At 40.3% G+C, this 16,203-nt stretch overlaps 1 protein-coding gene across 7 annotated transcripts in view; it reads left to right on the top strand.

Moving 5' to 3' along the window:
- LOC124071282 (vacuole membrane protein 1-like) overlaps positions 1–16,203 on the top strand; it is a 56,965-nt gene that overhangs the window by 8,300 nt on the left and 32,462 nt on the right. For 5 of the 7 annotated variants that reach the window (XM_046411828.1, XM_046411824.1, XM_046411825.1 and 2 more), the window contains 2 exons: positions 11,724–11,966; positions 15,573–15,704. In XM_046411828.1, coding sequence (XP_046267784.1) covers positions 11,724–11,966; positions 15,573–15,704 — 375 coding nt within the window. The remainder of the gene's footprint in view (positions 1–11,723; positions 11,967–15,572; positions 15,705–16,203) is intronic. The other 2 variants (XM_046411827.1, XM_046411826.1) reach the window with 1 other exon arrangement.

Genomic DNA, 16,203 nt, shown 5'->3' with positions numbered 1-16,203 from the left:
TAAAAATCAGCCTGTGGTCAGTGAGGATCATTTGATGAATGTCTTTAATTGGCCAGCATTCAAATTTTAATGAAAGTGTAGCCTTGACTCGAGTTATTAGTCCAACCATATTTATTTCTATAAGGAAACCTGTCTGACCTAGTATCTGCTTCCTCTCTTCCTCAGTGTGAGTCTAAACCACAAGTAAAAAACACTAAACTGACCTCAGAGAATTATAATTATACATCTTCTTTTCTGTAAAACGTCTGTTTAAAGGAACCTTTGAGATTCCTAAGAGATTTTGTAGATTTCTGGGTCCTGACAGATATTTCTGATTTCTGACAGTAAAAAAGTTTAAGAACTGCTGTGGTGAACAGTGGAGAGGGCCAGCAGACATTCTGTCCTGTTTTGAGGAACTAGGACTGGGTCAGTCATTATAACTGGGTCAAACAATTTCAGAACACTTGCTACGATGTCTCTTCAAGCTTACAAGTGTAACTCTTGTAGCTTGACCTTTCTGGCACTGTTATCCTTCCTGTCCATAAGACCTAATAATATGCCAGAAATGAGAACTGAATTGGGTCTGGGTGTTCACCAGCTCTTGACTTTGATTTACACCCCTGTCAACATTTGAAGTGGGTACCACCAGAGTCACTCTGTAAGTGCACCACAGCACCAGCTCAGGTAAAACAATTAAATGCATTTATATCACAGCAAACTGCCTAAGTTTGAGGAGCTGGAGGCCAGTGTTCTGGATAGTCATTTGATAAATCAATTACCTGACAGGCCACAAATGTACAGTTTTGGTAACTTGTTTGTCCAGTCCAAAAAAGTGTATCCAAAAATATCATTGTCTTCTTTGTTAGTAAGCTGACTTTGTTGTAGTTGTGGACTGTTGGTCAGTCAATATCACCCTTGGCTCTGGGACACTTTGAAGGATGTTGTCTGTTGTTTTCAGTGTTGTATGACATTTTATATCATCAAACCACTAATGTAGAAAAAAATTATAGATAAGTAGTTGATGAAAATTACTGTTACTTGCACCCTGATTTACTTCTGTTAACCGAAAAGAATCATTATTTGCATGTGCAGACCTAACTTTCATCATGCTAAATATAAGAAATCATTCATTTAAGCCACTTTAAAAAATTGTAAATTGTAAGTAAAATGTTTATGAGTGGCCCAGGTCATTACTAATAGCAGTCAGTAGAGGGTGCCAGTGGTCTTAAGTTGTCAATAAATCAGAAAAATCATTGCAGACAGGTAACACATAATGTATTAGTGAATGTAGTATTGACACTAAGTATCAGTATTTTTGTGAACATTAAGGCTGCAGCTGATAATGCTTATATTGTCTCCCTGACAAATGAAGATCTGGAAAACAGATGTGAGTTTGAAAACTTTGGACTTGTGGCAGTTAAATACCCAAAACCAAGACTCTACAGTGCATCACATTATTGAAGAGTGTACTGAACCACGAAACTATTAGCAAATATATTTCATCGCCTCTTGTTTTTGAAGTAATACGTACATCAGCAGTTCTTTCCACTTTTTTTGTAACATTTTTGTAAGGTCAGCAAAACAGATGTAATAACTAATAACCATTAATGTCCTCTGTAGTGCTGTTTTCACATGACATAACATGTGACTGTCATATGACTTCCAGTTCACCTTCCTAACTGCTATCATATGTCCACTTTCTGACTAGCTAAGCTAATTTTTCCATTTCCACCATTTACAGTAAACATTTCATTGAACTCTTCACTGCTAGAAATCTTCTGTCTCGAATTAATGTCACAGTCTTTTACTGCGTATAGGTATTTTGTTGGAAATAACAAACCACACATCACACATTAACAGCACACAGTGGTTGGTGGGAGGCAGTAAACACTTATATAGCAGTACTGCAGACCCACCAGCAGAGGGGGATGCAGAGCCTGTAACATGCAAACCAGCCTAGTCAGTGGAACCCGAGCAGAAGTGGCAGCTCTCCTGTTCCCTGACATGGGCAATTGCTGCCCTGTATCTCCTCTTTGTGTTTGCGTCCCGCTGAGACTGCGGGAGATCGTTGTACATGGACAGGTCCGGTTATTGGAGAAAGATAAAACCCTGCAACTCAAGCGTATACAAGGAAAAAAGCACACTTCTTGGCACACCATCAAGTGTATTTTATCCAGCTGCTCTGAGGGAGGAGGTAGTGGGTGGGTGCTTATAATACAGACCATGAAAACAATAAAATCATGCCGGAACACTGGAGAGATCTCATTTCAGCAGGGGCTGCGGAGGCGAGGATCAGTACACACAGGCACACACGGAAAGTCCTGCACCTGCGCATGTGTCTGTCATAATGATTGTGAAGATCACAGTAATGAGTGGGACCAGCTTTCATCCCCACTTAGGTTTTTAAGTATTTGTTTTCTAGTGACAACTAGTGTCACTGCCCTCCATAAATCCTCTTTTAACTGAGAAGGGGTTAGAGATGAGTGTGACTCTTGAAAGCTTGGGAATGTTGTAAATATTTTAGAAGAGAGCTCATCTGAGTCATCCACCATTAAATTACTTTCAGTAATGGCTGTTGCCATTAAGTCATTATGGGCAGCATGAAAATTGTTGTGCTCAACGTTAAATCAACAGCAACAAAGAATTAAAGTCATTATAATTGAAGCTGTGCATGTTGCTGTTTACATAATAGCAACTAGGGTAGTCTTTTTTCCTCTCCCTCTTGGCTTTGAGCTGTTTTGTGAGTGAGAGGTGTACTTGTTGTCTTTTTGGGAGCATAAATGTCAGTAGCCGCTGGGGAAAAAACAACACCAATCCTATGGGATAACAAAAAATCTAACCATGTTTGCAGCGTGTTTATGACTCATGATTTACAGTTCCTTGTCTTTCAAAAAATAAACCAGTGGCTCAACTAAATAAAGGAACATTGTGTAGTTTTCTATATTCAGTTTTTTTAGGATTGCTAAATTATGGGTTGCAGAGGAGGTTTGTGTAGAATATACAGATTTTCCCCAGCAAACCCCCTTAAATTAAGTTTTGACTGTTGGCAATTACCAGGAGCACAGCTTTAATTAGCGCCAGCTATCGCTGTAAGTGCCGAGCAGGTCTGAGAGTGTGGCTTCCACACTGTGTCCCTGCATTGCTGTTACTATCACTCTCACACACACTGTTGCCCTGAAAGTTCTCCTGCTCACACACAGGCTGCTATCAGTTATGTAACTAAGTGCATTTACTGAAGTACTTTTACTTTACTTGAGTTTTTTTAACTTTCTGCTATTTTCTGTTTTGGAGGCAAATATTGTACTTTTTATTTGTCTCTTTGCATGCTGTCTCAGGGCTAAAGTGGCACATTTTAAAATTACATGTGTACAAATATTAATTTTTAAATTTCAGTTTTACCAAATGTCAACTATGACTTAAGGTACTTTTTACAATACGGGCCGTTATACAGTAAAATGCAGTCAACCCACACATTCACAGACTGGCAGGAATATGTTGGGGAGTGGGGAGTGAAGAGTGAAGACTCAGTCACAGCATGGCAGTGCATCAAAGGACTGGGTATGTGTGTGTGTGTGGATGTGTGTGGATGTGTACTCCTGTAGTTGTGGGTACAAAAATCTGTTTACACAGTCACATTGAGAGGTCCTGCCTTATGGGGACAAAATGCAAGTTTCCACAAGGTAAATCATTAAGTATTAGGATGAAGAGTTGTTTTAAGGTTAGGTTGAGGTTGGAGTTAGGTTAAGTAAGGGTTAGGATTAGGCAAATAATGTTTATTGTTATGCTTATGTGGTGGGAAGTGAATGTAAGTCTATGTAGTGTCACCAAAGTGATGGAAACATGACTGTGTGTGTGTATGTGTGTATGTGTATGTGTATGTGTGTGTTGGAGGGTGCACTTCCACTCACTCACCTGAATTGTCAGTTGTCTTTTATGGTGACAAACTTTGTTACAATCCCGGAAACAAACAATAGGGCACCTTCACGTTCACATAAACAGAAACCTGGTCGCTTTGTTTGATTTGTGACTCACACACTCCTGCTGGTCTGCCTGAACTAAATTTTCCACCACTCAAGAGTGTTTATTTTCTTTTGCTTTGGGGTTTTTTTGATCATTTGATAAGTGTTGATTAGAGAGTTGTTTCTTAGCTGATAAGACAGCTCTCAAAGAGCTGAATTTATTCTGATGGGTGTGGACTTACTATACAGTATATAAACATTGCCAAGATATTGATTTAGAATTCTTGACTTTGCTGTACATGTTTGCTGTGTCACACATGACTCAAGCAGAATCGTTCTGCTATGTTGAGTTCAGAAAGGTGAGAATTGATACCTTGCATGCATGTTACCTAGAACATGAGTGACACATCAGGATCAAGTTCAGTAGCTGTTTGAAATGCTGAAAAGCTCCTCTTGACTCACCACTGGCTTGCAGTAATAGATCTCTCACTTTAACTTCAACACCTCTTAAATTCAATTTGAAGCCATTAATTTTTAACTACATCTAGATAGTGTGTCAGAACTTTATCGCTTGGATTTGATCCTCGCACTACTGAACAGGCAGTATTACTTACATACTATAAAGATTTGCTGGTTGAGAATTTTACACTGTTAAGTAATGCTTCTGCAGCTGCTCATAAGAGGAATGATCTAACTTTGGGTTTAAAAATGAAATACCACAAAAGGCCTTTTACTGCCTTTGGCAAAAGAACAGAATTGGTTTCATGTATAATTTTTTAGTAATTAATTTTCTTCTGCCTAAGGTTGGAGGTTGGAGGCATGGATCTGCCCAAATTTCTTGTGACTTACTCATCTTTAGCAAACTCCCTTAAAGATGTGTGTGTGTGTGTGTGTGTGTGTGTGTGTGTGTGTTCTTATAGTTTCTCAATCTCAACTGTCACACAGTCATCCAAGGCATGCGTCTGTCTGTCTGTGTCTTGGAGGCCCCCAGAGTCCTGTTAATACCAGGTACAATAACCATTCACCCATTCACTCTGAAAGACATACACTCAGTCACCCACCCACACACACACACAGAGCCCACAGGAAGCCAATCTTGGGCCAAAGTGGGCTTAGTGTGTAGCCATTCTGGAATGGCACCAACAACCCTGCCAGAACAAGCCAAACCTGACCAGACCAAACCAGAGCGCTTCTGGCAAACTGCAGGTGTTTAAGTTTATTTGAACCAAAGTTTTGTTATGAAAATCTACCATAAAGGTCAGCCGGTGCTTTTCAGTTACCTGTCAACACCACCACACACCCTCAAGTGGGCCTGTGTAACAGTGGCTACGTCAGCCATCTTTTTCTCCTGATGGACTTTGTACCTATGGGGGCCAGTATATTTTGTTTTCTTGTAGTACTTTGCAAAAAGATGCATAGTCAAAGAAGGAATGTCCATCCATTGTGCTTTGATATAATTCATCCGAAACGTCATTGCAATGAAAAAGAATGTAAGATACATCAGTGTTTCTAAATGATATTTTAGATTTTATTTTTAATGTTTTTAGGGGATTTATTGTGATTAGGCCTACAGTGACTGATTATGTGCATTTTTGATTTATCTGCTAATAATTGTCTCGATCTATATGATGTCAGAAAATAGTGAAAAATGCCCATCACAAAGCCCAAAAACCCAAAGTGATGTCTTTCAGTTGCTTACTTTGTCCAACTAACAGCCTGTCTTATAAGTCAGAAGAGCAGAAAATTCTCACAAAAGAGAAACTGGAACTGGAGGACATTTTTCACTGAGCATTTTTACTAGAAAAACACAAGACTTAAGGGTAATGTAAATAAAGACAAATAAATTTTTACATATTATAATCTAGCAAAAGGGTAATTGTATTTAAATTGTAGTAAAATACACATTTCTATACCTATGGTACTATACATATTAAGCTATGTTTTGTGCACATTTTACATTTTTATGTGATTATATATCAAACATGAAGAGTTTATTTCATTGCATGTTTTTGTGTTTCTAGACACAGAATGTACTACATAAAATACATTTTGGTGCATTCAGACCTAAATGGCCTGTGATACATGGCCCAAATTTCATGAAAATTGGGCCAGTAGTTTTTCAGTAATCATGCGTTATGCAGTTTTGTCATAATCATTACAAAGAAAGTGAACTGAAAACATAACCTCCTTGGCAGAAGTAATGAACACAACATATTTACATTCAGTTTTCCTTTAAGAATGTGTACAGTGTCTGTTTTTCTTTTACTGTAAGTCCTTGTACATTAAATTTGAAGTTAGTTTTTCAGATCATTGGGATTATAATGAAAGTGTTTTTCAGATGTATAATCACTCTGTGGGGGGTTAGAGGGAGTGTGTCTGTCTCATAGTCATGGAGAGGTTTCTGAACATGAAATCATATGGTGAAACCACATGAATAAATCACTGGGACCAGGCCCTTAAACCTCCAGTATCTCACAGTCAGAGTGTGTGTGTATGTGTATGCTCACCACCCACTTCTAAGCTCCCCCTGCCCCTCCTCTCTGTCTCTGCTCCATCAGTGGCCTCAGCCCAATGCTCTGTTACCTCCCCCAGAGATCCTGAGCAGGGCTTCTTCATAACGAACTAACCTCTAATGTTTGTCCCGCTTTGCCTCCAGCAGTCGCCCACTGTAAGAAGCGGTTAACAGGTTATGCTAGCTGGACCGTGTCTAATGTGCTTAAATGGCCCTTGACAACCACATTGACCTGTTAATGACTGGACCGTCTTGTGGTCGTGGTCACTGAAAACTGGTCAGGTTATGGTCACCCATTAATGTCTGGTTTGGGGCTTCAGAAGCAACTACGCTAGCCACCAGAAACTAACAAGAGGCGTCCACACCATGACTGGTGTCTGGGATGATTATGGGCTACATCTGGAAGGGTCTTGTGATTAAAAACAATACATTAGGGACTGTATCATTTCCTCAAACAATTTGTGTGTCTTTGATCTTTTATAATTTTAAGTGTTGCCTCATACAGGACATTTAAATTGGGAGGGCATACTGGGACAGATTTTACAGACTAACTTTGAATCTGACTGTTGTGTGCTACTACTTCCCAATGGGAGAGTACTGGTTTTTGAAATTCAATGTGATATGTGACGAAATTTCAGCAAGCGTGCATTCACTCCACTGCATCTATTTGTCTGCGTGGAGTGAACCACCAGTTATAATTTAAAAGCCCCCTTCTTGCACAAGCTATGTGCAATTCAAGTCATCACGCCTACGCTAGTACATTATGGTATGAGTGTGTGTGTGTAATGCAAAGCTCCCTGTCACTGTGACACAAAAGAAGGTATTGTTGTTCATATTCAAAAATTCAAGAATAAATGATGGTAGTGGACCCTGTGGTCCAGTGAGAGTGGTCAGCAGTGCGTGTCAGTAGCTCATCTCAGTAGCAGCTGTTGGTCAACCAGCTTTCACATCCTCCTTCGGTAGGCGCCCTGGTGAACATTTTGTTCTTGCTGTAGCACTGGGAGGAAACCCCTTTCCGTTCGTGTGCTTTAGCAATAGCCATGCTCAACAGCCATTGCCTGACAGTTGTCCAGGATAGAGGTGAGGGAACAATCTATTTTATCCTGTAGAGTTTTCTTTTAAACAGATAAACGTTATGCAGTTATTTATTGTGAATCATCAAAACACGATATTCCTGCATTGTTAACATCCATAGTTTCTCGCTGCCAGTCTTCTTAATTGCCTTTGTTAGCACATTGTTACATTTCTTGGTGCGTCACCTTACCAGCCATGCAACATAAAATAGCATAAAACAAGTGGCATGAATGTGTATCACATCTCCTGTGTGCTCACATGCATGAACCTGCGTCTTCATACACAATACTAACGAAACAGGTACCCACTCATATAAAAATTGTTCCATAGTGATAAAAGTGGTCACAAGGTCCACGTGGCACCTTTAATTTAATTTTAACAGACTAATTCACATGTGATGAGCTTTATAGAGGAGAGGTGGGGAATAGAGTATTCCCTATCCTCCTTAGTGATCTAATTCGTCATTCTGGACAGAATTTTAAGCACCAAATTACAGGATGGGGTCTGTGACAGACAAGAACAATCCACAGGTCAAACCAAAAGAGAATACCAGCAACTACCTGGAGCTGACATTACAACAGCCCATTTGATGAGCAGTTGCTCTCCTGATGGCTTTCATTGGTTTCTGTCAGCGTATTAGATCTCAAATTGGCCTCTATGCCGGTGCAAACATGTTTCAGATTAGTAAAAACACTTTTGGATTTCCTGCATTTTTACATAAAAGCCAAACTTACCGTAACTTCACACTGACAATGGCAAGCAGCTCTTCTCACTGAAAAGTTGCAAGAGTTTACTTTGCAGAAAAAAATAGGTCATTACAGCTGTAATTGTTATGAGCATGGACATAAAATAAAAACAAAAACTACTCATATAAACCTTTCAGACAGGGTTAAAATCTCTGAGCAGTATGGATGGGTACAGAAACACGCTGTTAAATGGACCTCTGGACTAAATTATTTCAGAGCATAGTATTGATAAACTCCAACGTTATCACTCCTGCTCTCTGTATTGGAGGATTTAAGAAAATTATTTTATTTATTATTCCTATATAAAAGATTATGGTATTATTGATATGGTATTATTAGGTTATTGAGATTTGTTTATGATGAATTTTTGCTATTCCCAATCCAGAGATCTCCCTCTGTGCCTGTGTGGAAGTATGGTTACCAGAGTCCATAGCGAACATGCTTGTTGCCACAAGTCAAACAAGCTCTTTCCATGTAGGGGAAACACAAGCAGACTATCTAAACATATAGCGAAAGTGTGTCACATACAGGCAGAGAAATGCACAGTTTTCAACTTTCCAGCTCCTAGTTCATTTGTTGTTGGTATGTTCTATATGCTAGCAGTCTGGAACCCATACACAGAGTTAACTAAACTATACATAACATGACATAACTAAACATGAGTAATGATTTAAAAATAACCATTAGCCAGCTAATTGTTATGGATGCATTCATCAGTTGAATTTGAAATGATCAGGGCATTATCTGACCTGTCGTTCATAAATCCACTTTCAGTTTCAGATCATTCAGAATGGAGGCGGGGTTAAATGATTTGATTGGGGATGATTTGACGACTGTCGGCAAACTCCTTCCATCCATCCATCACCACTTATCTTTTGCAGTGTCACTGTGTGGCTGGAGCCTAACCCAGCTGAAAAATAGTTTCTCTGAGAGTAAAGAAAATAGCTTCCTGCCATGTGTGTCATCAGGTCAGAAACAAAATGAGACAGAGAGCAGCTACCTGGTTGTTAGGGGCTGTGCTGCAGATTAGTGGTGAGTCACCTGGACAATATAAGATGACTGGATCTTTGTGTAAGATGAGAAGCAGTGACACAGCTTTAGGCAGAGAGAGAGAGTGAGCATGTAGCCCAAGTCACGCAATACTCTCTGTTGGCAGACTGTCTATGAGTGTTTAGTAAACACATATTTCCTGAGATAGAGTTAGAAGGTGTGAGCAAGAGGAATATAGTCTGTTTTGGCCACACAAACATTCTGCGTGAGGAACCTGTGGGCATAAAGTGTCCATGTTTGTGTGTGTATGTGTGTGCTGTGTAATCCCACTGGAGAGTCTGAGAGGAGGATGAGGCTGGGGAGGATCCAATCTGACTGGCTCAGTGCTGGGAGTTTCTTGACTTCTTCTTCTGGGTCACTTAAGATTTTCCCATTAGTCTGATGTTATTATAAGAAAACAAGTGTGGGGGCAGTGCATTTTTTTGTTTGTTTTTGTTTTTGGGCGGGGGGGGGGGGGTGGGTATTATCATAGTGCTATTAGATTAAAATGTAATTCTGCCTGTTAACTAATAGTATGTGTACAGAAACTAATCTGTGTCATCTGAAAGGAGTGCTCTTTTCACAGAGAAGACAGTGCTGTTTCCTGTTGCCTCACATGCCATTTTCCTGTCCTGCCTTGTCCCATTCAGCTCCGGAAGTTTCAGCCCACCCCAGGTTTGCCAGATCGTTTTGGCACTACATTGCGTAATGCCAAACTGCCCCGTGCGTCACTGGGAGCACCCTTCCTACACACACTTACGCATGAGTGTAAACACATGGAAGAGTCAGAGTACACTGGGCCTGCTTAGATCAGCCCACTTTGTGGACCTGCCTTTGTTTGAAGGGATCACGCTTACTTGTTTGGTCATCATTTCATCAGTTCTTTCAGATCCATTTAGGTCATTGTTTAGTGTGTAACATGTGTTCTTACAGAGGGAATTCAAAGTTACATGACCTTTTCTTCCTGACTGGATCCTGTTCAGTATAAAACTTAATCAAACACTGCTCTCAGACGATACTATCAACCTTATTGTCATAATGAGTCAGTGTAGAATGACCAACGGCCATTTGCGCAAATAGTTTCCTTATTCCTCTCAGACAACAAGCTTTGATAACTGAATTTATGCAGTAGCAATAGGAGTTTTCACAGGAATTGTACTTTTTGTACTGTGTTCTATTCATCAAGCCAGTGCTCAACATTTTGACCTTTGCTTTGACCTAGACAGGAAATTAAATAACCCTTGAAAACAGTTGTGCTACATGAAATTACCCTTCAAAACAGGTGTGTTAAATGAAATTCAACCATTTAATAATTTAAACTCTTTTGTGAAAAAGTAATGGGATGTTAAATTGCTCATGTTTTAAATAACAAGAGTGCAATTAGAAACTTCAGATGACCAGTGCTGTTTTTTGAAAAAAGCTAAAATTGTGTTGAAATGGTATTTTCCCCTATTTAATATGTTCATCTACGTATTTCTGTATAATTGAGTTAAATTGTGAGTGTTTGTATGTGTGTGTGCGTGTGTGTGGCCTCTAGGCAGGGATGACTTATTCTAGGGTTTGCTGAATCAAGAACACAAAGCTGGCAACTCAATAAACTTTGACCACGCACCAGAAATCCAACCTCTTTCTTCTTTTGATTCCTCTGTTTTCTCACTGGAAGCCTAATTGACATGAGTAAATAAACAAGAGCCAGAAATGTAAACCAGACCAGGCCCTATCAAAGACATCGGGGTCCATAAGTATGCTAATGTGTCATTCTTACAACATGAACAGTCAAACATGAATAAATTCTGTTTGAAGGGAGTCTGTATTTAGAACCCTCTTCTTTTTCTGCCGCTCTTTTCTTCATTATTATTCCTTTTCTGCCGGCCTACATATGTGGGATAAGACTACACTCGGTTTTGTTTGTGTATGTGTGTGTGTGCACGGGCTGTCACCTGGGAAAGGTAACTGGGTAAATATTTTCCACCCCCCAGCTTTGGTTTGCATCTTTGATTTTTTCCACTCTGTTTATCTATACACATTTAGGTTCTTGTTGTATGTTCTAAAACAGCGTAAAGCAGCCTCATTTGCATAATGCTTTGTTTTGTATTTTTCTCCCTTTCCTTAAGGCTAGTTTAACTCGTACAGAAAGGAAAGCGTAAGGGACATTCACTCTTACAGCTTATGAAAAGTAGAGGAAGCATGTCGCTGCTTTAGGAACTCCAGGAGACACAGTCTAGATACTGGCCCACACAAAACTGTCTTGTTAGCAATCAATATTTGACTCACCACTGTCTTTTTCTTCCTGTGCTAATAACAGAGGGGTCTTCTTCTGACTCAAAACTACTTCCAACAGGTGGATGCACTCCCACTCACTGTTTCACTCCCCTCTCTTTTTCTATTCATCTGCCTTTCTCTCTGCCTCTTTGTGTTTCTCAGGGACCACACATAGCATCAGTGACTTTGGCGGCTTATGAATGTGGCTCAGTGGATTTCCCCGAGCCACCTTATCCAGACCAAATAGTCTGTCCCCAGCAGGAAGCACCGGCACAGGGCTCTGATGCTGAGCAGGTGGGCGTGGATCCTGTGGGGACGGGCGGCTTGGTGGGAGCAGCAGCCATCCAGGGAAGCATTTCTCTCTGGACCATCATATCCAAAGTCCGCCTAGAAGCTTGTATGTGGGTGAGTGCATGTTACACACTGACTGTGCATACTGTAGACTGGAAGAGCTAAAGAGTAGGTAGTGTGTGGTGTACATGGAGTTAAGCTGTTACGCTAAACATTTATTGTTGCTTAGTTTTGCAGTGACATTTCACATTCACCACAGCTTTGACAAGTACACAGAGTGTGTGCTATGAAATACTGTTGCTGTCAGGTGAAAAGCCTTATATCTTCCAAATGCCAGTTTCTTGAGAGCTAAGAAAATCAGTCTTGTATTCGGATTGACCACCATGCATTTTTTAAATTTATTTAGTGGGTTTTAAAAGGTGTAATCAGACACAATTAGAAACATGACAATCACCAAAATTGAAAGGGCAGTTTTAAGCTGTATATACGAAGGACTCCAAACTAAATCACGCAAGATGGATTTTTTTTCTTTAGTTACATGCAATGGTAAGAGAAGAGTGTAAGTATTCTCATTGTTAACAAGAATTGTGAAACATTTTTACACCCCATCCCACCCACCCCTCCTTACTTGTAAAAAACTGAATGGTCCTTGCAATCCATTTTAAAATCCCTGTCACATGGGTCTATTGATTTCCTACTCTTTTTTTTGCAGTACCTCCCCCATCAAAGACTCTAGTCTAGAAATGATACAAATTTGCATTCACACTGTGGGTGCAAATGTATTCATTGATAACTCATTTTCTTGGAAAACCCCAGGTTGTTACCGTGAATTTCCCTTGTGCAGTGTCAGTGGTTTCACACCTCTAACCAAACTTGTGGCTGCTGAGAAAGATGAAATATTTTCTATCTACATTCTTGTATCCAGGATCAGACCAGCAATGTTCTTGCAACTTTATAGCGGAAATCTATGTAAATAAAATGGATTTTTACTTACACTTAGGCAGCAGCTCTGTTGATTTATCAGTGACTCACATATGTCTCAGAGTTACCATGAAACCATTGACAGTGACTTGTGCTACCGTTACACGCACATACAGGACACATAAAAACAAGAACAGATATGTGCTGCAGTGATGTAGACGTCACACTCCCTCATCAACTTCTTGTTGTAGCTGCAGTGTCTTTTCATGTCCACTGTTAATACTAGTTACCGTTATTTAAATGAGAAAGGCAGAACTGCCAAATAATGAGAAAAGAGAACTTGTTCACTAACACGATATAAGTTTTTATCAATGTTTGTTATCTGTTTTCCCATTCTCTGTAATGGGGAAGAGGCTTAGGTGAGGGTGAAGGGGAACATCTTCACTTCCTGCCCTCTACTATAATTGGCCTTCAAGCTTCCTTATGTTTGTAATACATTAACTACACACACATACACACCTACAAATGCAAAACTGGAAACATAGGTATGTAATAAAAGGTTTTGATATATTGGATAATCGTCTCCTTTACACACATTCACATTGTGGAAGACACCTTTTATTGAAGACATTCATTCACTATCCTCTAACCTTGACATTAATTGTTTCCTGTACATCTTAAATTAAATACTAATATCAAAAAGTCACACTGCAGTAAATGATGCTGTGATACTGTGATCCTCACCTCTTACCCCTTATAATGGCTCCATGCTGTCATGTGAGTTACGTCTGTCTTACAACCCAGTACAAAGATAATAAAAGTAATTCTTAACCTCATCAACTGCCTTGTTTTTGCAAATATATGCTGACGTGGAACAGGAGTAACAAAAAAAAAAAAAGAGTTGGGGAAATACTCAAAAAAAAACATCTGTTTGGACATGTGAGTGAGTGAGTGTGTGTGTGTTTGTGTGTGTGTGTGTGTGTGTGTGTATGTACAGTTGGAGACACCTGTTGTGCCCGTAGTTTCAAGGCACCCACGCCAGCATTACCCCTCCTGCTGCCAGCCTTCTTCTTGTGGATACATCAGTGATGAGACATGATGAGATACTACCGACCACCATTACTGCTACCTCTTTTTCTTTTTCTTTCTTCTGCTCTCTTTGTCCTTTTTTCCCCCTCTTGAAGCTTCTCTGTCCACTACTGCGGCTCCCTTAAGTGCTCCACTTCAAACACCACCACTGTGCAGGTGGACGTATTTGACTGCCCCCTACACAAACACACACACACACACAGGCGCATGCACACTCACTCACAAACCGAGGTATTGAATGGAGCAGCTGCCAGGGAGATTAGGACATGTCTCCATTATGAGAAAAACTGGCAGATTTCATCAAAGACTGCAGTGTTAACAAGAGAACAGGGTGTCCAGATTAAAGATGCAGTCTGCCAGGTTCTGGGATAGCACCGCCTTCTGAGAATGATTGTTTGGGCTTGTTGTCGCTGCCATGGTTGCTAACTACTCACTAATCATCTTCTGGCTCAGCCATCCAGCTACATTCAAGTAATGTGGCTGTGATTAGTTAGTTATGTTCTTTTGTGTGAGAGAATGCATCTATGATTTGTCTGTGTTAGACCTAAAGAACAACATTTCAGTTCAAAAGCTTCATTGTTTTCATTGCTGTAGAGCGTAGGATGCCAGAGATGTGTTGGGACTTGAAATAATTCATCTGCCATCTGTAACTTACACTAACTGTATCCTTAGCATCTTCTCTCATCCCTCTTGTACCTCTACTTTCCCCTGTGCCTGGAAACATTAAAGTAATGAGCTGTGAGCAACTCCAAAAACACTGCATTTCTTGGCGTCTGTTTTCATTGTGTTAATTAAGTCTGTAACCCTCACCCCCTCACCCCTCACTCCCCCCCCCCCCCCCCCCCCCCCCGTCCTCATGTTTTGGCGGTATGAACTTGGTGAACCGACCAAGTGCTGAGGATTTATTTCCCCCAAATCACTTCCGCTTTCTTCCTGTTAAGCCCCCCTCAATCACGCTGGCTCCACTGCTTTATAGCTACAAGCTCCTTTTGGCTGTTAGATATTGATATCTTGGTTCCTTTAGACCCCTTGGGCTTGTTAGCACTTCTTAAATTTTCCAGAAACACTGCATTCCACGTGTCCAAAGTAGATTGGTAAAGAGCAGTTAGCGGTGTAGTGTGTTGATATGCTGTTTAGAGGTGGCTTGTGGTTTTTCACCTTCCCTGTGCCTGTGTTTTATGTATCCATGATCGTTTAATAATCTGTGGGATTTTTGTTCTCGTAAATCCTTTCCGTTTTATTCCCATTAAGTGGGCTGATCGCCCAATCCCAGACGTCAAGCGGTGCAAGCTCCTTTGGATACTGGATATTGATATTTTTTTCTATTAACCCTCAAGGAACCATTGTAACATGCTTGTTCTAATAAGGAGAATGATATTAAGACAAATGTAGCATTTACACACTACTCAATGCATTAGAAAAAAGTACATTTTAAAGTAATAAAATAAGCCACAGCATCTAAGTACAATTTGGTAAACAAATAAAGAACCTGCATTGTACATATCATATCTCTCTCTCTCTCTCGCTCTCTCTCTCTCTCTCTCTCTCTGTCAAAGCTGTGTTCAGATTTGTCGACATGACAGGACAGAATCCTGTGTTTCCAAAACAACATACAAGAAAACATCACGTCAGAGGGCACTACAAACATGAACAGCTGAGTAGCAGTAATTAACAATCTCTGTATGTGTGTCTGTGTTTCTTTGTGAACAGGGTGCAGGTACAGCTATAGGAGAACTTCCTCCATACTTCATGGCCCGGGCAGCACGGCTGTCTGGCACCGACCCCGATGACGAGGACTACCAGAGATTTGAGGAGATGCTGGACCACACCCAGTCTGATCAGGTGACACGCTGCCCCCAGCACAGTCTTCATCAACTCCTTCATCATACTCTGTTCTTCCTCTAACCCCCACAACACTCATCTTCTTAAGCCATAACCTTTTCTTCTACCTGCCTCATTTCATTCTCACGTCTCTGTTTTTTAATCACTGTTGTACTCTTACCATTTCATTTCTAATTGGTGTGTTTTTGGTGTTCATTGATTTTCACAGTTCTGCTATTTTTCTACCTCGACCATAGCAATTGCCCTGAAACAAAATCTGGTGTGTCAAATTTACCACATTGTACCCTGTGTGTGTGTGTGTTGACTACTGACCAAACCCTACCTCAGTGTCTTAACGGTACAGCAGGAATCAAGTGCTGTGTTCACCACGTTATGACTAAGAGAACAGCAATGATGCATTCGAGTAAAATGTTCCTGCCATTTCCGGCCCCTCGTTTTGAAATTCCCTGTTTAAAAATGTTCTCATATCAAACAGCCCTGCAAATGTTTCAACAATGCC

Source organism: Scatophagus argus, chromosome 14 (assembly GCF_020382885.2).
Source record: "Scatophagus argus isolate fScaArg1 chromosome 14, fScaArg1.pri, whole genome shotgun sequence".
In the NCBI taxonomy this organism is placed as follows: Eukaryota; Metazoa; Chordata; class Actinopteri; family Scatophagidae; genus Scatophagus; species Scatophagus argus.
The sequence above is the reverse complement of the archived record's forward strand: the minus strand, read 5'-3'. Positions and strand labels throughout refer to the sequence as shown.